Source organism: Colobus angolensis, unplaced genomic scaffold (genome assembly GCF_000951035.1).
Source record: "Colobus angolensis palliatus isolate OR3802 unplaced genomic scaffold, Cang.pa_1.0 Scaffold57, whole genome shotgun sequence".
Lineage (NCBI taxonomy): Eukaryota > Metazoa > Chordata > Mammalia > Primates > Cercopithecidae > Colobus > Colobus angolensis.
Genome location: NW_012119265.1, coordinates 2926852 through 2952664, shown reverse-complemented (window position 1 = coordinate 2952664; position 25813 = coordinate 2926852). Strand labels below are relative to the sequence as shown.

General features: G+C 44.4%; 1 protein-coding gene across 1 annotated transcript in view; it reads right to left on the bottom strand.

The window, feature by feature from the left end:
• SAMD4A (sterile alpha motif domain containing 4A) overlaps positions 1-13367 on the bottom strand; it is a 228109-nt gene extending 214742 nt beyond the window's left edge. Inside the window, exons 1-2 of the mRNA XM_011961837.1 lie at positions 13126-13367; positions 12368-12985 (exon numbers count right to left, since the gene is read on the bottom strand). Coding sequence (XP_011817227.1) covers positions 12368-12563 — 196 coding nt within the window. The 5' untranslated portion in view covers positions 12564-12985; positions 13126-13367. The remainder of the gene's footprint in view (positions 1-12367; positions 12986-13125) is intronic.
• Positions 13368-25813: the final 12446 nt, after the last annotated feature.

The window sequence follows — 25813 nt, the reverse complement described above, 5'->3', positions numbered from 1 at the left end:
AAGTATAACTCACTCTTACACCAACTGTAATATGTTTTCCTAAACTAATGTTCTGAAATTTTCCACCACTTACAAACAACAGGAGAGCTCATTTTAATTTACAGCCCTCAGATTGGTGCTTTGCCTAATTCCAGATCCTATGGAGACCCTAACCCAGCACATCAATTCCTAGTTTGTCAAAGTCAAGGACGTCATGAGCAATTAGATAACACATTCCTTAGGCTTTCCTTTCTGCAGCATGCAAAGCCTGTTTCCCTCCCCAAGCCCAGTCCATTCATGCAGAGGCCACAGAAGCATCCATTCCATGAGTCTTCCTTGAAAGAAGTGAGATGTTTAAATCAATGCTTTTCACTTAATTTTTTTTAAAGCCAGTGGAAAAATAAAGCTAAGCCATACCAAGATATGGAGAGTTAAAATGTAATAAGTAAGAGGAATATTTAAATGGACAAGCTGAAAAGAATTTTTCCAAGATGAAACATATATGATGTTACTGTGAATTATTAAAACTACCATTAAAAATACATATTTTTCGTTCAATTGCCAACATTTTCATTTACCTAAGAACTGGAATCTATCTTCAGCATTCATGCAATAGCAAGGATTCAACATAGGTTTTGGGATCAGAAAGATGTTGGTGACATTAGGCACATTTCCAACCACTCTAAACCTAAGTTTCCTCATCTGGAAAACAGAGATAGTATCTACATTGTGGGATTTATGTAACTTAGAAATCAGTGATTAAGTACTTACAGTGTGCTTGACTCTGAGAGGTCAGCCCATTATCTAATTATTGAAATATATTGCATTTAATTTTCACAATCACTCGTTCTGCTTCTTTGTATTATTCATCCATTCAGTAACAGGAGATAGTGTTTGTGTATGTATGCTGCTGTCTGCACACTGTGCGACACACAGAACATGCTAAGAAAAAAGAATGGACGCTCTTACCCTTCAAGGAAGAGTATATGGTCATTTTTAGAACTACACGGAGAGAACAAAAAAGATACAGAGATTTAGACCACAATTCTGAGTTACTTTTGTTAATAAGTGCCTAACACACTCAGCACTTATCACTGTTTTTGCGTGACCCAAAAGAAGCAAGATTCAATTCACTTCATTACATCTTTTTCTTTCTTTCTTTCTTTTTTTTTTTTTGAGACGGAATCTTGCTCTGTGCCCCAGGCTGGAGTGCAGTGGCGCGATCTCGGCTCACTACAAGCTCCGCCCCCTGGTTCACGCCATTCTCCTGCCTCAGCCTCCCCAGTAGCTGGGACTACAGGCGCCCGCCACCTCGCCCAGCTAATTTTTTTGTATTTTTAGTAAAGATGGGGTTTCACCGTGTTAGCCAAGATGGTCTCAATCTCCTGACCTCGTGATCCGCCCGCCTCGGCCTCCCAAAGTGCTGGGATTACAGGCGTGAGCCACCACGCCCGGCCGACATCTTTTTCTTAAATGTGGAAGCCCTACTCATCACAGTGATCTAGCCTTTGACGGTCTACTACCATAAAAGAACTGAAAATTAATCTACAGGTGTATTTCATAAAAAGTCACAAATCTGTGGTCCAAACAGGCCAAGAAGTGCGGGAGGAATACACTGGAAATCAAGAAGACTTTTATTTTTATTTTTATTTTTTTTAAGAGGAAGTCTCACTCTGTCACTCAGGCTAGAGAGGAGTGGTGCGATCTTGGCTCAACCGCAACCTCCATCCCCTGGGTTCAAGCAATTCTCCTGCCTCAGCCTCCCGAGTAGTTGGGACTACAGGTACACAGCACCACGCCCAGCTAATTTTTTGTATTTTTGGTAGAGATGGGGTTTCACCACGTTGGCCAAGCTGGTCTTGAACTCCTGACCTCAAGTGATCTGCCCACCTAGGCCTAGCAAAATGCTGGGATTACAGGTGTGAGCCAGTGGGCCCACCAAGAAAACTTTAAAAACCACCCTTATTTATTCACTCATTCATTCATTTACTCATCTTGTCTCTCCTCTCTCTCTTTCTCCTCTGCTGTCAATAGTTTTGTGTTCCTATCTTCATTCCTGATTCATAGAAATCATAGAATCTTAAGGTCAGAAGGGACTTTGGAAGTCATCCAAGAAATCAGAGCTTCTTTTCTAAGCAAACAGACACTAGATCCCTACGGTAGAGAGGCACATGGGGTGGTTCTGAAGCCAGAGTGCTTGTTTCCTCCCTGACAAATGGAATAATGGCAGTTCCTACCTCATCTCATAGGGTCATTGGGAAGAATAAATGAGATCATGTTATGCAAACAATTGGCACAGAGCAGGTGCTCAATAAACAGGAGCCAGTCTTATTCGCAAGGATTATTCTGCTCAATGCTAAAGGCTCGTCCAACTCTGATGAAGCCCAGGCTACTGCATTGTTTGGGCAACCCTAATCATCATAAAGTTTTTCTCCGCTCTGAGCTAAATGAACGGCAGCTTCCACCCACTGCCCTCTATATGGACAGAGAATTTAACCCTTCAACTCCAAGCCAGCTTTCCGAGTAAGCAGTGACAGCTCTCTGCTCATCTTCTTCTCAGGTCACCCCGGCTTTCAAGTGCCCCCCACCATCCTGTCTTCTCTGGTCACATCCTGATTTGTCCATCTCCCTCAGAGTGTGTACCCAGAACTGCCTCCTGGACTCCAGGAGGAGTGCGGCTGGTAGCACAGACTTATTCTGAGTACAATGATTGTATTACAGAGTTTAGTGGCTTTGGGGGCAACCACATTGTGACATTATTCATATGAAGTTGTAAGTGCATTAAAAGCCAGAGTCCCTTTTTATGCATGCTATTGAAGCACCATGCCTTCTCTAGCTGAGGTTTAGGGGATGCCAATGTAGGGGCTACACTTTAGTGCTTTATATATCATCTTGTTACATTCAAATATTTTGATCATGATTCTGTCATCAAGCCATCAGCTATCCTTCTAGGTTCATCCATAGATTTGACAAACACTTTCTCTGCTTGGATTACACTGCAGCCCTTGCTGTGGACCCCAGTTTCACACAGGTATAACCTGACAGCACCCTACCTTGGCTGTACCACGTCTTTCTAGCGTTCTGCCTTGGGGCATCTTTGAGACACCTGCAGAAACATGTACAAACCTGAAAGTACAGGGACTCAGTACCTCCGGGACAACCCTTGGCCAAGGGAAGAGGGGAATAATGGATAAATGCCTACTTCCCAGGTACATTCTGTGTGGCTCCTCAGAGGATCCCTGTGGGATTAAGCCCCCGCTGCTCACAGCAGTGACCAGCGTGGTAATGCAGGCTTGTGTTGACTCTTCCTCCTTCCTGTGTCTCTCTTTCTTGCCCCTTCTCCTGTTGCCTGGGATCAGGGCCCAAAATAAGCCACCTGCACACCAGCCCTTGCCTCAGGCTCTGCCTTCTTGGGGACCCCAGGCGAAGTCACACTTCATCAACACTAGTGAGAATGTCCAACATGTGAGCTTCAATGTACAGCACCAGAGATCTCCCTTCAGGCAGACAGTGGCTAGAGACAGGCCTGTAACAGTCACTGAAACCACTCTAAAGCCACACAAGTAGATTCTCACCTACTGCTATTTCTTCATTAATTCATCAGGAAATAAGAGGCTTTGTCAAAGGCTATGCTGAAACTTAGAGATGGGATTCCCTGTGATCTGCCTGGAACACAGAAGTCTCTCAGCACATACTATCCCCCCTCCTTTCCCACTGCCCCATCAGATAGGAAACGACATTAGTTCTCCATGGTCCATCCTCCCACTCATAGCAAAACCATGCTGGTTCCTATTTCTTCATCCATACACTCACAGATCATGTTTTAAATATTCTTCTGGTATCTTGCACAGGCCCAACACTAACCTCTGAGATGCCTACGATGTACAAAACCTGGTTTCTCCCTCCTTTTTCCTTTTTCAAACGGAGACAAGGTTATTTATCTTGAGGCACATGGAGTGGTTCTGAAGTCAGAGGGTTTGTTTCTCCCATTCATTTGCCACTCTTCAAAATTTCAAAACTGTTTCAGCATTGACATTTTAGTCATGCATTTTAACTGTGTTTAAATCACATGTTTGGTGCACATACACAGATAGAAATGTATACAATGAAAGTCAATGTTGTGTATGTATTTATGCTGCACACACAGATGCTTGGATTCTATGACAGATCAGGATAAGCTGCTTCAGAAATTCCAATGATGGCACTTTATGGGAGTGCTCTGGGGAAGCAGGGGAAGAGATCTCTCCCATCCAGTCTCTGGAATGAACATCCCTGCTCTTTCCAGCTCAACTTTACAGCCCATAGCATAAGAAAGAAAAAGAAAGAAAGAAAGAAAGGAAGGAAGGAAGGAAAGAAGGAAGGAAGGAAGGAATGAATCTTTCCTGAAGCCCCATTTTCCATAAGACACTGATTACTAGAGTGCCTGGAAATTTCAGCATATCCAAAAAGCTCAGGGAAATTCTCCAGCCTTCTTCAAACCCAAACTCAGTGCAGGCTGTGAGAGGTAGTTCAAAGAACCAGTGAGAGAATTATTGCTGAAAGCAGTATATAAAATTCTCAAATAATTTAATTAGTGACCATACTACCAAACTAAAAAGCGTATTTCAGTGCTTACATGCATAAGTAAAACTTGAAAAGATTTTTAAGTCAATAATTCCATCATATGAAACACACCTGTACCACTAGGATGCTCTCTGACTAAAGCAATCCATGGGGATTTTCCAGGGCAAAGTGTCCTCAAAGTGCCCGTAGACACTTAGCATGCATTTTTGTACATTACTAGTTAGGACTGACCACAGTGTCCACCTTGTCCTGTCTTTCTCCTTTCCCTGTCTTCCAAAGTGGTCCCGCCACCAGAGCTAAGAAAGATTTGCTTTGCTCTGCATGTGAAGTCAACAGAAAACTATAGAGAGACTCAGAAAATGACCTTCCTTATAGCAGCAAGTTCAGTGGACAAAAGAGAAGTGGTCCCCACCTTACTACAGAAAACCACCTGGGCCAGTTTAAAACCCAGCCCTCAGCAAGGGCTCTAACAGATTACTGCCATTTGATAGGGGCTGAGACAGGAGAAAGAGCACTCGACTGAGGAGAGTCAGATTCTGATCCCAGATCTTCCGGCCATAGCCTTGTCAACCAATGTCTTGTCTCAGAGCCTGGGAAAAACCACTGCCCTTGGCCAGATTTCCAAACTGCTCTCCTAGGACAGTTAGGTTTGGGGAGTAGGGGATTGGGGGGACATCCACTTCCCATAAGCCTTCATCTAAGTTCTCATTTGCAAACAAAAATCTTCTGACACATAGCCATAAAACTTGAAAGCTACTGCACCAAATTACCTCTAAATTACCTTCTGTTTCTAACAGTCCACACTCAAAGCATGGTCTGCAGATACGCAGCATCAACATTACCCGGGAGCCTATTACAACCCCAGGTGTTCAGCCCCACCTCCCCAAGCCTCCTCAATCAGAGTTTTCAGTACAAGATCCCAAAGTGATATGCATGCAAGTAAATTTTGAGAACTAGTCTACGACTCTTTATCTTTTCCTCTAACTGTTTCAGATGTTATTGCTCTACACTAGTTATAGTCAAAGCATCCTACAAAAATATCCCACTAGGAGAAGCCAAGAGAAATATTACTAAGTCTTATAATGTTATGCATACTTAAGTGGGATGAAAATACTAGGTGACCAGATGTTCCATTTCCCTCTCTTTAAATATGCTGGAAATCATAGAGTGTTGGGACTGATTCTCCACTCACCAAGCAATCACTCATGATGGTGAATATCCCTCATGCTCCTCTCTCTCTACCCTATTGACACTCATCCTTCAAAGGCCCAGGAAGCCTGCCCCTTCCATGGCACATGCACAGAGTCCCCTGCATGTGTGGTTTCCTTGATGAAACTGGCATTTGAGGTACTACAACAGCAAGAATCTTCTGAGCCCTAAAAGCACTTACTTCACGTGACACAGTCAAGTTTACTTCTTCCATTCAGCTTCTTCGACTGCCCAATCCACCCTGTTCTCTCCTTTCACTCAATTTCAGTTTTGTTCTCTAATCAGAACCACAGCACTTAGCAACTATGTATGATTGAATTATTACATATTTTCCTATGTTTGTTTCAGCTCTGCAACTGGAGTGTAAGCTACTTGAGAGGAGTAATGTGTATTTCAGCTTTTGACAGGGCCCTGGGCTCTCTGCCGGGGTATTTGGTAAATGTATATGCGCCGAGGAACTCAGTCCCACTTTCTTACCAGCTACACTTTGTCAGGTACCATTATAATAGCACTGTATTATCTACTGTGTAAAAGAAACCACTGAATCATTTGATTGTTTTTTCCTAGTAAACTAAGACAAGAAAGCTATTTTAAAATGTTGATAAGTGGAATGGGAACAAAACCCTAGAATGAGCTTCCGGGTTCCAGGGAGTCCCACGTTCCTACATAAAAGCAGACAGGTCCTCTGAATTCCAAGCTGACTCTTGGGATGCAGGCTGTAGAGCAAGGCCCAAGCCTGGACTCTCTGCCCCTGTTCTAACGGTTCTGCTTTCTTTAGGAAAATCCTGCCTCAGGCAGCTTCAATGGAAATAAAAATAGCTCAGAAGAGATGTCTGATTCTGCATCTTAATCTATGTGAATTGGATGAGCTCAGTGAGGCCTTGGAAGGAATGATCAGGAGAGATGAAAAGGAAGAAACACATTAAAATCTCAAAGTAGTGATTGTATATTTTAAAAAGGAAAAGAAAAGATCTCTAAGAGCACCATACCTTTCCTAGCAAATGAGTTACACAAGGCACTTCCCCCACAGATGAAAACCCCAAATTTCTCCTCCGGTCAAGGAGAAGCAATATTTTCCCTCTTCTCTGCTGTTGTCAATTCTCTTTAGAATTAGACTTCTGTATGACAGTCTGGGACGTTTTCAGTTACTTCTCAGCCCCTTCAACCGTCATCTTGTGTCCTCATTTGTTTACTTAAACAAAAACAAGCCAATTTGCTGTGAAGTTTGTCTGCCTTTTACTTGCTTTGACGGGGACTGCTTATAATGTATACTCGATTGTTGAAGGCCGTGAGCACCCAGGTGATACAACCAAACCCAAATTATTCACAACAAAGAGTACAAATATGTATGACCTGCTACAACTTACAATCAGCAGTAAACTGCAGGGTCATCCCAGACCGACCCAAAGAAAATTACAAAACCCTAAGTGAAAAGTGCTTCATATATAAAGCTCCTATATGTTTCATTCAGCAAAACGATTTCTTCTTTTCACATTCACCAACTGAAGAAAAAAGTGTTGATAAGTTATTTGGGAAAACTGGGTCAGGGCTGCCTATTTTTAGGAGAGACAGTGAAAAAACAAAGCTAAAACATAGAAGGTGGGTCCCAGTAGACTCATATCTTTTTAGGGTTCCAAGTCATCCTCAATCTCTTCTTCATAATCCTTTAAATGAAAAGATTTCTGATCATTTAGAATAATATTATTTATATCAATTCTATAGTAATTAAAGGCAAATTTAAACCTGAAGGATAGAATAGATCCTTGCTGGATCATTAACAAGTAACTTCCAGACAATAACAAGGTATTATAATCACCATTTCTCAGATAAGAAAACTGAGGCTTAGAAATTATTTAACTAGCCCAGGCTGATTTAAAAATCTATACTCTAAAAATCTGCTACAACTTATGCCCTCCTATGGCTATAAGTAAGTGGCCACCTGGAGATTACTTTTTTCTCTATTTCCATCCTTCCTTCTCCCGCACATACCAATGCGGACAGCAACCAAGCTGCCCTCAGAAGATAATGCCACCATGTGGCCAAAATGGAAACTGAACTACACTGGCTCTTCCACTCATGCCTCTCAGAGGATCATGCATGTAGGCCCATACATTAAAGGGGATAACACTATAACATGGGAGATACCTCCTTACCCCCTCTTTACAATCCTTTTTATATTAATATATCGAACCATCTCCTATTCACCTCTCAGGACTCAGCTGAAACGTATCTCTTCCTCAGGGAGGTCTTCCCTGACTCCCCAGGCAATAAAGCAACTAGGTTCACAATGCTCCCGGTATGCCTCTCCTCGTACTTTTTATCCCCATATCTATGCTTCAGCACCTATGATTTTATATTAGTCATTTACCCCACACTGAGAATATCTATCATGTACTAGGCACTGGACTAGAGTAAGTTACCTTTGTATTTCCATTGTATAACACTGGTTCAGGAAAATAGCAGGCAGTCAGAAAATGTTTGTTGAATGAATACATGAAGGAAAAAACTACAAACAAGATCTTATCCATATCATCAGGAAGACCTCTTCTGCTGTTTTCTTTTTATTCCATTTGTAACCTTAAAAAGTAACGCAGGGGCCAGGTGTGGTGGCTCACGCCTGTAATCCCAGCACTTCGGGAGGCCAAGGCGGGCGGATTACGAGGTCAGGAGATCAAGACCATCCTGGCTAACATGGTGAAACCCCATCTCTACTAAAAATACAAAAGTTAGCCGGGCGTGGTGGCAGGCGCCTGTAGTCCCACCTACTCGGGAGGATGAGGCAGGAGAATGGCGTGAACCCAGGAGGCGGAGCTTGCAGCTTGCAGGGAGCCGAGATAGTGCCACTGCGCTCCAGCCTGGGCGACAGAGTGAGATTACCTCTCAAAAAAGAAAAAGTAACGCAGGGTAGAGGATGGCATACTTGTACTACGGAAACCAAAACCATAAAAATCATGGAACCAACATACCTACCCTCTAATGACAGCAAGTTTACACAAATATGGGGTGAGATTGACAGCCCCCATCCCATTCTAAATGTGTTACACCCAATACACTCTGATTACATTTTTTTTAAAGTTAGAATTGTGTCTAGAATAAGAGTAAGTACATTCTGAGAGGTAGTCTTCCATCTCCACAATTTTTTTTTTTTTTTTGTCTCAAACATCACGATTTTGGATACTCTTTTCTCTTGTATTTAACTATAAGTATAGGAATTTATTGCCATTTACTTACCACAAACATACACAAATCGTGTATATTTTGTGGATTACGTTTTTGTGGATTAACTTATAAGTCTCTATGAAAAATATATTTCAAGTCTAAGTGACAAAAGCCATAAATAAGTAATGCCACAAAACCTATTTTTCTTTTGGAAACTTCAGGTAAAGTCAGTGGGTTGCATTTTTGCCACTTGTAGGTATCAAATGACCTGCTAGTCCCAGAATTGAGACTGGCCAGAAGTCTCAATGTTCAACTGGGGCAGTAGCTGAAGAGACTTGTCTAAGGTTATAAGGATTCTGGAAACAAGACTGTACGAGAGAGCTGATCATGACTGTATCTGTTAAAAGAAAAATACACCCACAAATAAATCCATAGGGATCAATTCAATTATTTTCTCAGAATCTCCAATGACCATGAGCCTGAGGCAAAGGATGAACCAGTGAATCACTAGATTCTCAGTAAATTTAAGAGAATGAAAGCACCAAATTACATTCCGTGGATCTCAAATGAATCATGTTTAACGTGCAGGATATCTCATTATTTATTTTTTTCTTTATTATACTGAGATCGAGTCCCAGATATGAATTTGGTTCCCATTCACCAAGTTTTAAAATCTCTAAACACTAGATGAAATGTGAGGGTTTTTAAATTGATGATTACAAAATAAAGTGATACAAGATGACTTCGGTACAGGAAATCTCAGCCATCCAATGAATGAGTCATTCTGCACAGCCTAGTTTTCTGAATTGGTAAGAGCCTTACACATGAAAATAGCTCGGAGGTTAATTATTCTGGGTGTAAATATTTCCAAAGTATATTGAACATTTCCTTCTCTTCTTAAAGAGTGTGTCTAAAAATGTATTCTTTCCATAGTTCACTGTTAACAACAGTAAATAGCAATTATTGGTTTATGTTATTATAGAGTGGTGCCTGCAAGGTCAATTGAGGGTTCCTACTCTAATATTCCCAAGCCTTCAAAGTTTCTGCTCCAATTCTTGTCTAAAGTTACAGTTTTGCTGTCTCTTTCTTAGTTGTCAGGCTGTCAGGGATCACCTTTTACTACTGATTACAGCAGCCCTTCACCCCATTCTAAAAGTGTTACCCCCAATACACTATGGATTATTTGTCAAATTTTTTAAATGTTAGGATTGTGTCTAGAATAAAAGTAAGTACATTCTGAAAGAGAGCCTGAAATATTCTCTTGGACTTTCATACTATCTACTCTGGTTGCGAGTGGACTTTTTGCCCCCTTCCTGGTTCTTGGCTAGTTTCCGGATATGCAGAGAGCCACACTGCAGACTCAGGTATGCTATGACGACTCCTGATGCTCTTTATGATCCCCACACTCCAAATGTAAACCAAATCATCACATGACCTAAGAAATTTCTGTCCTGGCCACACAACAAAACAAGTGCAAAGATTTCTGTGCAGGCGAAATGTCTAGGTTGAAGGATTAATGCAGAAACTGGAGAATAGTTCCTATCTTACATAATGTTTCTATATTTTGTATATCTACATCATTTAGCAGCATGAACAGGTGGGTATCTTATACAAATAAGTATGGCCAAACATTTCTTAAGGAAAAAAATTACCAAATGACTTTAAAAAACTCACAGTTGAATGTTTTTAATTATGAGATTTTTTCAATTAGGCCATCTCATTTTAACATTTAACTGTTTTACTTACTAACCTGGTGGCTGCTATATTGGGAAAAGTCATCTCCATTACTCAAAGGGAAAAAGTGCTGCTCCAACGTTTGAATAACCTAAAGATGAATTTGAACAGTCCCTACCAGCACTGAAATCAAGCATTCAACCTAAATGGCTCTATGTAAATCCTCTGCAATCTATAAAATGCAAAAGTTTATATAACCCTGTTTGTCAAACCTGAGAAAGTAAAACCGAGCAGGTAAACCAGCTTTCCGCTGAAATTAAGAACACAAGCAAAGAGGGTGGATCATCAATTACCCTAGTTATGCTTCCACACCCCAGTGAAGGAGGCTGGCCCTCCAGCTATTTATAAACGTGGAGCTCAACCAAAGGGGGCCCTGTCATCGCCACCCCAGTGAGTCCGGGTGTGAGCTGGGAGGCTCGGGCTCAATGGAATCTCCCTCAGTGCGGCCCTCCATACTTGGCGATGCAGGATCTTTCGGGTGCAGTCCTGTCTGGTCAGGAGAAGAACTGTGAAGATTTCCAGCGGTCACTTCCACCCTATGATTCTATATATGGAAGCATCCCATTCTAGTGTTTTCACCATCGTGCACACCATACTAGGGAGGAGGAATGAGTAGGCCGGCTCGCTTCTTGCTGCTCTGAAGGCACACTCACTTTAGTGTCTCCCAGGCCCCACTGCCCTGGACTGGACCTTGTCATCAAATGGCAGCCCAGACCTCTGCTGAGCTTTGTAGGCTCGCAGCTTCAACATGGAACAGCTGGAAGAGGACCCTGCATTCTTTTCTCTATATAAACACTGGGGGCTCTGTTCACCCTCCTGCAGCCGCATGAACTAAAGAATTTCCCCTATCCAAAATCACAACCATCAGACTTTTCCCCCATCCCCCAGCCTCCTCCTACCCTCCAGGATATAATTTCAGTCTGTCACCACCCACGCTAGCAAATAGGAAACTGCTGGACCTTTCGACTATATTCACTTTCCATACTAGTTGAGGTGTCTGTAAATACTAGCAGGGTAATATGAAACGATTCTGTTCTATTCAGTAAAGTTTCCTGACGAGAAGCATTAAGGAACCCACTTCATGCCTGTCCTTTCTCCAAGACCCTTTCTACAAGATCTGTATCAATATGGATAATGTCACGAGCGGTGAGCTTAACCCCATAATACACATACTGCAAATGTCATTTTACTAGTCTGTAGCGTCACCTGCATATTATTCTGAAGACGAAGCTCTAAAACCAGAATATCCGTGGGGAAAACCGAATAATAAAATTGGATTTTCATGTACTCCTCACATAGCCTAATCCAAGCTTGGCTTCTGAAGGGCAGTCCCGGGCATCTATCATGTGTTGCTGAAATCCAGCGAGCCACGTTGCCCAAAAGAAGGAGGAGGAAGGAAAAAACACACACACCCAGAAAATCCAGACTCTACGTGACCTGACTTACTTATTTCCCAGGAAACTGCATGAGAGAAAAATCAATCATTCATGCTACCGTATCTACCACACGGAAGGGGCTGATGGAGTTCACAGTGGGCAAAACCCCAAAGCGGCCGGCGGAGGTAAGTGGGCGGGGAGGGGAGGGTAAAGGAGGGAGCGGATTGCGAGGGCCTCGGGGGCCGCGCGGTTCGGGTCCTGGCGGAGCGGCTGGCGGGGGCGGGCCCCGGCCTGGCCCGAGACAGGGAAGCGAGGGGCGGGCGGGACGGTGGCGGCCGCGCACTTACCGGGGCTGTTGGCCTCGCGTTCGAGGACGTGCAGCTCGGCGCAGTCGGCCAGCGAGTGCTCCAGGCAGAGCTGGAGGAAGCGGGCCTGGGTCTGGCTCACGCGCTTGAGCAGCGACAGCAGCGCAACAGTCTGCTCGCACTCATTCCAGCCCTTAAACCAGCCCGCCAGCACCCCGACCTGGTCGCGAAACATCATGGTTAGGGGGCCGCCCTCGGTCTACAGAGCCCCCTGGGCGCCCCAGACCGCCCCGCCCGCCCCAAAGTTTGGCGGAGCCGCAGCCCCGCGGCCGGAGACGCGTTCCCGTTCCAAGGTGGCTCTGGTGCCCGGACGCTGCAGATACTGCCTGGGCTCCTGCCTCTCTCGTCTGGTTTCAGTTACGTTCCGGTGGTTCTGGCTGATTTCCCCAGAGACGATGACAGACAGTAGCACGGAAATGTTTCTTTAAAAAAAATAACGACTTTTTAAAAAATCCCCCACAAGGCACACAACTGAATGGAGAATGCTTTCTCCCCTCTTCTTGCAGCTTCGGGATGGTGATTTCCGGCGTTCTGGGGTCTCCTCCCCACTGGGCGGCAGCTCGGACCCTTCACGCCCGCATTCCCAAGCGGCGATCACCACTGGAAGGAGAAAAAGAGCTGCAGTGAGCCTTGGCCAGCGGAGGAGCGCGCCCTGGGGGACGAGGGCATCAGAGGGGGCCAGGGGTGGGGGCGTCCCGCGGAAGGTTGGGTTCCCCGAAATCCGGCCGCCCCCTCCGCACCCGATGCGGGAGATGGGCTATTCCCGGCTGGGGAATAGCGAAAAGCCTGCTTCCCAGGTGCCGGAGGAGACCCCGCGGCTTCCTGTTGCTGCCGCTGCCAACGGCTGGTGCTCCCCTCACGCCCCGCCCGGGGTGGCCTCGGGCGCCGTGCCTGCGAATGCCAGCACCAGCAACAGATCTTCCCCGCGCAGAAAACTTGCAATGCGGCTGCGAAGGGGCGCGGGGGTGGGGGTGGGAGCTAATGCAAAGCAGAGGCGGAGGTAGCGGCAGCCCGAGTTCCTTCCTCCTCCTCTTACTCCTCCTCCTCTTACTCCTCCTCCTCCTCCCAGAGAAGCAGCCGAGTGGCTGCAGCTCCATCTACAGCAACAGCCAGCATCTCCACCGCCAGGCGCCCCTCTGGATTTAGGCCGTGAGCAGCCGCGGCAGCAGCTCGAGACAAAAATAAACTCTCCCCACCCAAAGCTCCGCGCCCAGCGGGCGGCGGCGCAACCCAGAGCCCCGGCTCCCCCGCACCGCGCCGCGCCAGCCCACCCGGGAGGTCTCCCAGGGCCTGCTCTGGCCACAGTGGTCAGTGTGCGCGCGCGTGTGCGTGTGTGTGCGCGCGTGTGTGGCAGGCATCCTGCCGCCGCCGCCTACGGGCGGGTCTGTCCGGCCCGGCGCCTCGCCCGCGCGTCGCAGGCCGAGGGTGGCACAGCCCCGGGCACACGCCGCGCGCAGGGACGGCCGGGATCCGCGGCGCTACCCCCTTCGGCAGGCTGGGCAGCCTCGCGGGGAATGCGAATCGACGCCGCAGGCACACGCCCCCAAAAGACAGCAAAGAAGAAAGTTCGGCTGCGGGGGTTCCCCCAGTCCCGTCTCGGTTCTGGTGGCTGCCGCCGGCAGGGAGGAGAGCCCAGCGGCTCAGCCTTCAAGGGGCGACTCGCTTCCAACAACACGCTGCTTCCGACTCCCAGAACTCCTCGGGCGGAGGGGGAAGCCCCCGGGGAGGGGACCCTAGTGACCGGCGGGTCCCCCGCCGAGGGCCGTAGGGAGGGAGCGCTCACCTCGGCGCGGCTCATCCCGGCGGCACGGGGGCCCTTGCGCGGGTCCGGGACCGCGGCGGCTCTCAGCGGGGTTGGGGGCGCCCGGAGCGCGGGCCGCGGGCCATGCCGTCGGGGCGGGCGGCGCGGGGAGAGTGCGGCGCTTCGAGTCGGGGCCGCCGCAGCCGCTGCTGCTGCTGCCTCCAGTGTCGGCTCGCAGAGGACTGAGCCGCCCGAGCCGGAGCTCCCCACATGCTACTGATTAACATACACCATTACATCATGGGCTTGGCAGGGAGCGCCCGAGCGGGGGGAGAGGAACCCGGGCGGCGGCGACGGCACGCGGGGGGAGCCGGGGGGAAGAACCCCGGACCCGGCGCAGGGAGGGGGACGGATTCCTAAGTGGGGACCAGAAAAAGGGGAGGGGAGCGGAGTGGGAGGAGCTGGTGGCGCAGAGGGGTCGGGTAGAAGGAACCTCGGAGAGGAGCGAAGAAGTTCGGGGAAGAGGACGGTCCTCTTCCCGCGGCCGCTTGCGTATTCTTGAGGGGCCGGGACACTCAAGCCCCTGGAGCCCCGGCAGAAAGGGACCCAAGGGCGCTCGGGCGGGGGCGGTGCTGCCACCCGCTGCTCGTCCTTGGGAATGTGGTTCGTCAGCTCGGCTGACCCTCGGCCCTTCTGGGGCCCGGGGGTGGCCGAGCTGTGCGGCCCGCGGGCGGTGAGACCCGAGGTCACTGCAGCAGATGCTGGGATGGGTTCCGGGGGTCGTGGAGGCGACGGGTTCAAGAGGCTGAGGGGCAATGCACAGGGTTGGACGTGCCCAGGCGCTGGGCTCCGTGCCGCCCGAGTCCAAGGGCCTGGCCCGGGTCGGGTGCCAGATGCCCTTTCCTCTGGCGCAGGCTCCTAGAGGCCGGCCCGGCGCCTGGCTGAGTCCCACTCTTCCCCGGGGAAGCGGCCCAGCCCCTGAGACCGGTCAGGGGAGCTGTGCCTGGCGCGCGGGCTGCGGCTTCGGGCCTGGAGCGTAGGCGAGCGCCGCCCTGGGCCACAAAGAGGCGGGGCGAGGCCACCTGTCGGCGCTCAGGCGTCGCCAGGCCTCACAACCTTCACCTGGATCTGGAGAGTACGCAGGGCAGCGGCCACACGGGGGCTTCAGGTCCTTGCCGCGAGAGAGGCGAGGAGGGCGCGGCGCCGAGGCTGAGTGGTGCAGGGTGGGCTGCGAAAGTGCCTAATAGTCTTGCAAGTAAAGGTTTGGTTAAAAATACCCTAAACCCTAAAAACCTCTGTACCTCCTGATATGGGTTGAATAATCGCAAGGAGGACTTGATGACTAAATCTGGTGTATCTCCGTGATTTCAGAGGAAGCACTGCTCCCTCCAGCAACTTGAGGCTTTGTTTATACAGGAGTAATTCTGAGAAGGCAATGAAACGTGTGCTTCAGACCAGCCTTTCCTACTCCTGCTAATCCACTGTTTTGAAGAGAAAGTATCTGAGATATTATTCCACTAATTAACGCTTTTGTTTTCCAACTCCAGCATATGTCCCTGGAATTTCAATGTTTTCTTCCCTTCCTCCTCAAATTTAGTTTCTGTGGCGTATAGGTCGTTTCAGACACGTGACAGCACCTAACCATCTGTTAGGGTTTTTGAAAGGTCTTGTCGAGCTGCAAAAATGTGGATTTTTTAAAAAGTTAATTATTAACCATACAGGTAAAGTATCCGCATAATTTAATGAATATTTTGCCCTGTTTAGAAAACAAGAAACCTGGAGTCAGTGTTTTATTTTTGTTTTATTTTGTTACTGTAGAGGCAGGAAGGCTTGATCGATTTTGTCAAAGAGATTACTATCAATTAGCTAATTCTTGGTAATAACATATCAGGAAATAGGAAGGATTAGAGAGTATGGTCAACTTCAGTATGTATCTTGCTATAAATTGTAGGAAAAGCAGATGTTCTTATAGGGCTTTTGGAATCTCCCAAGAGTGAATTTCTTTTAAAAGAAAGTGAAAGAAACAGAAATTTCATTAACATGTGTTTTCACCTGCAACTTACTAAAGGTATAGTAAAAGTAAAAACAAACAAAAGAAAACAAACAAAAAAAAACCCAAAACACTTAGGTTGGTGAATGAAAATACTGCCATCTACTGGAAGAGTGTGGTTCTTACAACAGCCTTTGACCTAGGAAAAGACATTGGTTTATCTGATTTTTGAATTCTTACTGTTCAGGACACTATGTAAGACATATAAAGTTGAGCATGACCTGAAATGTCAGTACTCTTGTGTTTGTTTGTTAACAATTCCTTTCCTCTGGGCAAAGGAAAGGCAGTATAAATGAAACCCAGGGATATGGCCTTGCTGTTCCCCAGAGTGAAGTCATCACTCTAAAGGAAAAAAAAAAAAAAAAATACCATTCATTAAATATAAGTTATTGTATTAAGTGTGGATTTTTCCTGTGTCGACCTGGACCCAGTATTATTGATAAATAAGTGCCTAACATTTAGTAAATATTCACATCACTTGAAAAATGAATGAAAATATCCTTTCATTAAAAGAGATATTACTATGTCTATTTTCACTATATTCATATTTATTCATTTGAAAAATACTTATTGTGCCACCTTGTGCCAGGCACTGGGTTAGGCAATAAGTGCTCTGAGTATTCTGAGTACCAAGTACAGGCACTGAGTACACAATGGGATACTAACCAAGAGATACTCTGTATGAATAAAACACAGATCAGATTATCAAATGAATTAACATTCCCAACATTATTTTGCTTTTCTCCTCCTTGGAATCTGGGAAGGGAAGAAATTGTTTTCTGAGTGAATAAAACTTTTGATCAAATAATTCAAATGTTCAGATGTTCCAAAGATTACTAATTCTAGATAAATCATTGACATATTCATAAATCACTGCTTAAGAGGATGTCTGGGTATTATTTGCATCAATAAGAAACCCCAAAGATTTCATGTTTATTTTAAATTTATATTTCTTCTAGAATAATCTAAAACAAAAGAAATGCATTAGATATAAAAACATTAGAGCTGTAAGCTTTAATTATTTGCTTTATAAATGAGCAAAAGTATTAAAATCTCTACATAAAGGGAAATGACAATGGATAATTGCCATTCATTTAATCATTTGATAAATATATAGAACACTTGTTCTGTGCCAAGTCCTCAAGATAAAATGTTAAGACATTTGGTATTTTTTATCTAACACAAAAGCCCATATAACAAACATATATATGATTATATTATATATCAAGAAAATATATAAATAAAATTTCATATATTCATTACACATTTTTAAATGCATATATGTGCCATAGGAAAATGTGTGAAAAGATTTACACCGAAATGGTAACTAATGGTGAACTTCTCTGCATGGTAGGATTTCTGAGGATTGTTGTCTTGTTTCTCTATATTTTCTAACTTTTCTACTGTGAGTAGGAAAACTAAAACCAAAACACTACATGAGTTCAGGCCTACTGTCTAAAACTTAACTTTAAAAGAAACTAAAACTCTACTATAAAATTTAGGTCTATAACTCCCAAGAATTGTTTGAGCCTGTATCACTTCCTACCTAGGTCTTGTCCTTGACTCATTACTGCGTCTCCCTTCCTCAGTTCTCTCCACTCTTTAGCTCAGACATTTTCTGTGGTTTCTGAATAGACACTGAATATATTCCAGGCTATTTGGGCTGGCATACAGAGACTCCAGGATTCAGATACTATCTGCCCTTCTGCACGTCTCTTCTACATTTCATTCACTGATTCATTCACAGAAAGTATTTGTTGAGTATAAATCACTGTGCTGAATAATTAGAAGAGACAAAGGTAGAAGAACCATGCTCTCTTGAACCTCCAGTGGGTAGCATAAAGTATGTTTTTGGCATGTGCATGCACACACACCCACACTTCACAAAAACGTACAATGTGAAGTGGGTCTGAGGGGAGGCAACATACAGTGTTGAGAGAGACAAGAAGAGGCAGCAATTCTGCTAGAAAATTAAGGAAGATGCTGTGGATCTGTTGCCTTTTGAGCTGATGTTCATTGGATAAATAGTTTCAACACAGATAGGCAAAATTTTTAACATTTATGACACCCTTTGGGGACCAGGATATCTAGATATTGTTTGTATCAAGAAAGCATCCTGAGGACTGCATGTTTGTGTATTTTAAGTTCATATTTCTTCTAGCAGTTATAAGTAAAACAAGGGAAGGAAATGCAGGTCCTCCCAGACTTTGCTGTACGCTAGTGGAAAGTGATCCTCCAGTAACCCCATCTACTAAATAAGCTATTATGTGTCCTTTTTCACAATTACCGGAGAATGCAATTTTTAGGACTCTATCCCACTGAAGTAAAAGCACCATTGCCATAAGATAAAGTATACTAAAATATAAGTATAAATACAAAAATGTTAATTTTAGCAATTTGTAATGGCAAAATGCTAGAATATCTATCTGCAGGGTAATGAGCAAATAAAGTATTAAACTGCCCTATTGTGAACTTTATGCACTTTTTAAAAATATATATATATTTTTAGAGACAGGGTTCACTATGTTGCTCAGGCTGGTCTCAAAACTCCTGGGCACAGGCGATCCTCCCAAAGTGCTGAGATTCTAAGTGTGAGCCTCCTCACTCAGCCTTATGCACTTATTTTTTTAAATAAGTTATACTTCACCTGTAATCCCAGCACTTTGGGAGGCCAAGGTGGGTGGATCATGAGGTCAGGAGTTCGAGACCAGCCTGGTCAACATGGTGAAACCCCGTCTCTACTAAAAATACAAAAATTAGCCAGGTGTATTGGCGAGCACCTGTAATCCCAGCTACTCGGGAGGCTGAGGCAGGAGAATCGCTTGAACCCGGGAGGCAGAGGTTGCAGTGAGCAGAGATTGGGAGATTGCACCACTGCACTCCAGCCTAGGCGACAGAGCAAGATTCTGTGTCAACAATAACAAAAAAGTTATACTTGAGTAAAATGCATCAAAATATAAGAGACTGATATTATAGAGAAATAGATAAATTAACGTGATAATGTGATAAAAAACAAACACAACAAAATGCTAATTGTAGCATATTGGTGGTGAGGATATAGGTGTTCACCGTTTAATTCTTCCAGATTTTCTGTATGTTTGAAAATGTTTATAATAAATTATTAGAGATAAAAAGGAATGATTCAAGTTCCCACATACTGGCCTAGAAAGATAAGTTTTAAAAATGTCTTTAGTATAATTCTATTTTTGTGGTTTAAGAAAGCTGGCTCTAGAGCAAGAGTCCTGAGTCTTCAAGCCTAGTGCCCTGTGATTTACCAGCCCTGTGATCTTTCTCACGCCACTCCCACTCTGGTTTAGTGTTACTGGAAACTAACTTACCTCGTTGTTATTATGAGAAGTAAATAAATAATACACTTGATTTCTTAAAACAGTACCAGACATGTAGCAAGTATTCAATAAATATTATTAGCTGTGATTGAGAGGAAAAAAGGGGGCATGTCGGGTGGGAAGGAGCAAACCTGTCTCTCTCTATATATATATACACATACACACATATATATACACATACACACACTTATATACACACACACATATATACACACACACACACACATATATATACACAAACATATATACACACACATATACACATATACACACATATATACACATATATATACACACACATATACACACACATATATATACACATACACATATATACATATACACACACATATATATACATACACACATATATACACACACATATACACATACACACACATATATACACATATACACATACACATATATACACATACACACATATATATACACACACATATATACACACACATATATACACACACATATATACACATACACACATATATACACACACATATATACACACACATATACACACATACACACACATATATACACACACATATATACACATACACACATATATATACACACACATATATTTACACATACACACATATATGTGTGTATATATGTTAAACTTTGTATATATGTTATATATACACACATATATACACACACACACATATATGTGTGTATATGTTATATATACACACACATATATGTGTGTATATGTTATATACACACACATATATACACATATATGTGTGTGTATATGTTATATACACACATATATACACATACACATATATGTGTATATGTTATATACACACACGTATATACACATACACATATATGTGTGTGTATATATGTTAAACTTTGTATATATGTTATATATACATACACATATATACACGTACACACACATATATATGTGTGTGTATATAGGTTAAACTTTGTATATATGTTATATATATATACACACACACACATATATTTGTATGGAATGGGAGGAGGACACACACACAAACACACACACAACATTACATTTTTTGTTTGTTTTTAAGTGTAATGCAACCCCATAAGGAAACAGTCAGAGAAATCCAGAAAGAAAGACATTCTCCAAGATAACTGGCCTGGAAAAAAATGGCAGGACTGCTCCAGATTAAAAGAGACATAGGACACACCACAGTTGTAAGCAATGTATGACCCTTCATTGCATTGAGGTTTGAAAAAACAGCTATAAAAGACATTTGGGGGACAATTGAGGAAATATTGAACATAAGCTGGAAATTAGCTGATATTAGGGAATTATTATTAGTTTTGTTAGGTCTGACCATGGTATTGTGGTTATGAAGCAGAGTACCTTTTCATTTCATTTTCAAAAAGATGTTCATGCTGAGGTGTCTGGGTAAGTGGTCAAGATGTTTGCAACTTAGAAATAATTCAGCAAAAACCACATACATAAACCCATAGATAAATGTGGCAAATGTTGCATCAGGTGGTGAATATAATAGGTCTACATTGAACTATTATTATTTTTTTGGTTTGGTTTGGTTAATTTTGAGACTCACTCTATCACCCAGGCTGGGGTGCAATGGTGCGATGTCGGCTCACTGCAACTTCCACCTCCTGGGTTCAAGTGATTCTCCTGCCTCAGCCTCCCAAGTAGCTGGGATTACAGGTGCCTGTCACCACGTCTGGCTAATTTTTGTATTTTTAGTAGAGATGGGATTTCACCATGTTGGCCAGGCTGGTCTCGAGCTCCTGACTTCCAATGATCCTCCCCCCTCAGCCTCCCAAAGTGCTGGGATTACAGGCGTGAGCCACCACACCTGGCCTGAACTATTATTTTTAATTTTCTGTGTGTTTGAGATTTTTCTTAATAGAAAGTTAAAAAACAGAGTTAAGTAGAAAGTTTTAAAACACAGACATGGAGGGTTGTGAACAACATTTGCAAACACAGGAGATGTGCAAATTCTTAGTAAATACTGTCACCGTCATTGCTTTGGCATTAAGAACAAAGACATGAATTGTAGCAACATCAGAGTTTAATGCAGTGTTTCTCAAAGGGGTTCACAAACCTTGAGCATCACAATTACCTGGGCTCTTACTAAAAATGCAGATCCCTGCTGGGCATGGTGGCTCACACCTGCAATCCCAACACTTTGGGAGGCGGAGGAGGGAGGATTGCTTGAGCTCAAGAGTTCCAGACCCGCCTGGGCAACAGTGAGCTCTCGTCTTTATTAAAATTAAAAAAAAAAAAAATTTAGCTGGGCATGGTGGTGCATGACTGTAGTCCCAGCCACTTTGGGGGCTGAGGCAGAAGAATGGCTTGAGCGTGGGAAGTCAAGGCTGCAGTGAGCCCTGAGCATGCCACTGCACTCCGGCCTGGGTGACAGAGTGAGACTCTGACTCAAAACAAATGAAAAAAAGCAGATCCCTGAGTTCCTCTGCAGTTACAGTGAATGGGTTTTTCTAAAGGTTCCAGGTGAGTCTCAATTACAGTGTTTACCGAACCTCCTTGTTACAAGATGCACCTCGAGCATTCACTAAACATACAGATTCCCAGGCCCCTGACTTGGTAATTTTTATTCACTTGGGCTGGGGCTGAGCATCTGCATATGCAGCAAATGCTCTAGGCAACTGTATGATTCAGCAAGTTTAGAAAACACTGTTTAAAAACTGAATGCAGGCCGAGTGTGGTGGTTCACGCCTGTAATCCCAACCCCTTGGGAGGCCAAAGTGGGTGGATCACTTGAGGCCAGGAGTCCAAGACCAGCCTGGCCAACGTAGCAAAACCTTGTCTCTACTGAAAATGCAAAAATTAGCCGGGCATGGTGGCACACGCCTGTAATCCCAGCTACTTGGGAGGCTTAGGTGGGAGGATCTCCTGAACCCGTGGGGCAGAGGTGGCAGTGAGCCAAGATTGCGCCATCGCACTCCAGCCTGAGCGACAGAGCCAGACTCTGTCTCAAAAAATAAAATAAATGAAGTTAATAAATGAAAACTGAATGCAGTTTCCTAAACACACTTGATAAGAATCACCTGGGCTGCTCATGGAAGTCACCCCTATTTGCAGACCTCACAAAATCTTTCTAAACAGAATCTTCTGGGAGTGGGCATGGAAGTCTGTATTTTTATCAAGAGACTCTGGTGATTCTTGACATCAGACAACTTGGGAAACATCAGAGCACGGTTATGCAAAACCATCTGAAAGAATGGCCCAGAGAAGCCAGAGGGGCAGCTACAAACAGATGGAGTGAAAAGGGGATGCCCATGCAGTGTCCACATAAGCCCTCTCTAGATGAAAGACAGCATCCCAGCCATCTCAGTGCCACTCAGGCCCATCTTTTTTTTTTTTTTTTTTTTTTTTTGAGATGGAGTCTCGCTTTGTCGCCCAGGGATTACAGGCGCCAGCCACCACATTGGGCCCATCTTTAAGGCATCCTAGTCCCCATATTCCAATCCCAAAAGCCTGATTAGAAGATGTCGTCCCATATGGAGTAGCTACAGGAAGAAAATGTGCTGGCAGGAGTGTGCAGGATTTGGGTGCTCTCAGTAGTAGAGTTCTCACTGTGAATTAATTCTCTTGTATGTCAGATGCATGCAACAGTCTCACAATCTTGCTGAATGTACGTCAGCTCCTGAAAGATGGCCTAATTGGCCTGATCCTTTTTTTTCGTTTTCCTGCACAAAGGAGGGCCCTGGCGAATTTGCTAAGGTAAATGTGTCCCTTTGGAGATTTCTGGGAAAACACCCAGACATCCCTTTCTTTCCAAGCAATTTCACACTCTACTATCCTCTGGACTTCTACAGCATATTTAGACGAAGAGAAGTGTCTGTTGGCGAAGTCAGGTTTTTGGAGCAGTAGAGTGGGTTTTTAGCTGGACATGCTAGAAACATGCCCTGCCTCCCTAGCCAGCTACAGGGTCCCCAGTCCCCACCCTGGCCTGCATTCAGTTCCTCAGGCGCATTCAGCTCCTTCCCTTCTCCAGGTCTTTCTGCTGATATGCCTGGAGAATTGTGTCTCTCCTACTCCTCACCCAGAGCCTCAAAAAGCGACTCCCTCAGGTTTTAGTTCAAATGCCACCTGCTTAAAGAAGACTTTTTAGACCACACTATCTAAAGTAGTGGCCCCTTTCTTATGGGAGCACTTACCACAAACAGAAATGATGTTGCTTATTCATTCGCTTATCTCTTTATTATTTCTCTCCCCTTACCAGATTTTACAGCCTTATTACAAGCCCCTTATTTATTCCTAGGATCCTCAATATGTTCATAGGACCTACCATGTAGAAGTGCACAGTATATACTTGTGAATTGAATGAATGAGTCTCAGGACTGGAAAATATCTTAGAAGAGCCCGGGTCTATCCCCATCCTATAATGAAATGCCCTCGAACAGTTTTGAGACCCACTTCATGGACTGGTACCCAGCTCATGAGGGTGTTTTTACCTAAACTGCAGCAAAACAAGACTAGTAAGAACAATGCTTTTTCATTGTTCTAACTTCATTCAACTTAAAGGACTTTATGCTAAGGTTATGCGCTTCCTGTTTTGGGGAGGTATTAAAGTATCTTCTATTACATTGCGGTGATAATAAGTGGCAGTTAACTGTTTAATGTCCTTACTTGGAAAAATAAAAATAAAACCTTGGTGACTTTAACTGGTCTTCAGGTCTCTCTGACTTGTGACATTCAGAGTACTGGAAGCCACTGGTCTCACATCCATCCATCTGTGTGACTATTTAGATGATGTTGAAGCCACTGGTCTCACATCCTCTGTAAGACTATTTAGATGATGCTGAAGTGGCCATTGCCTCCCCCGTTGCCTTTGATTATTAAAGCATGCTTTTTTTTTTTTTTTGAGAAGACAGGGTCTCACTGTCACTTAGGTTGGAATGCAGTGGTGCACTCACAGCTCACTGTTTCTCATCCTCCCAGGCTCAATGCTATCTTCCCACCTCAGCTGCCAGAGCAGCTGGAACCACAGGCACAAATCACCATGCCTGCCTAAATTTTTTTGTTTTTTTTTTTGTAGAGAAGGGTTTTGCCATGTTGTGCAGCTGGTCTCAAACTGCTGAGCTCAAGCAATCTGCCCACCTCGGCCTCCCAAAGTTCTGGGATTACAGGCATGAGTCACTGTGCCCAGCCTATGCTTTCTTTAAATTTTTGTTCTCCCTGTGACTTCCATCTGTGGTGGCATGGAGGTGCACTGCTCAGCCCTCCTCCCAGAGAGTCTGCCACTGTGTGGTAGCCAGCTCCAGCTGCTGCCCTTTGGGTTAACCATAGTTTTCATGTCAAGGCCATGCCTCCCTGGGGCTGCCTTTAGCCAGTGACGGAGCACAGCATGGGTACTAGGGCTTGGCCATCCGTGACCAACGTGAAATTCCTCCAAGGGCATCAAAGGACGGACACTCCATCCACTTAGCAGAGACTTTCTCAGAATGGTGCTGTAGTGCTACCCAATCATTCTCCCCCTCTCTCCTTTCACATGTACCATACCTGCGTCCTTGTCTGACGGCTCTCCCCACCTGTTTTTGCTCTCTCTTGTTCAACATTCCCAGGTATTTCCCCCAATAAATGGCTTGCATGTCTATCTCTTCTTGGCATCTGCTAGTTCAAGAAGCTTCCTGAACTAACTTATCCCTTGGCTTACAGGGACTCTAGGAACTAGACAAGGTATTTCAAATGTGATCTGATCAGCTGTGCAACTATGGACAGTTAATCTATTTCACCATCTGTAAGATGGGGATATTACTACTCACCTATAGGGTTGCTGGGATACTTGAAGGGAATAACATGTGAAGTGCTTAACGGTGCCTGGTGCTCTTTAAATGGTAAAGGCCTGTCCCCCGCTGGCTGCCATTATGAGAAAACCACACTATTTAAAGGCTGTTCTGAGCTCCGAAAGTGCATTTTATGTGTTCAAATAAAAAGTGACCAAAAGTGTAGATTTTATTTTTAATTGCATATTTTAAAGGACCTGGAGGATTCTTAGGGTTATCAGGGTGTGATATCAGACAGTCTAATGTAAAATGAATTTTAGTGCAAAGTCTACCTTCCAAGGAGCAGATGACTAGGCAGTAATCTGGGAGGAATGGGATTCAGGGGAGCTAGAATCATGGCCAGCAGGCAGGGAGACTATTTCCTTCCTAGAAGGAGACCAGCACAGGTGATTCTCTGGACTCGATTCAGGACAGGTGCAGAACCATTGACAAATGAGAGTTTGTAAGTGAGCACAGGTTATTCAGATCTGGATATGGAGAAGGAATTGACTAGTAAA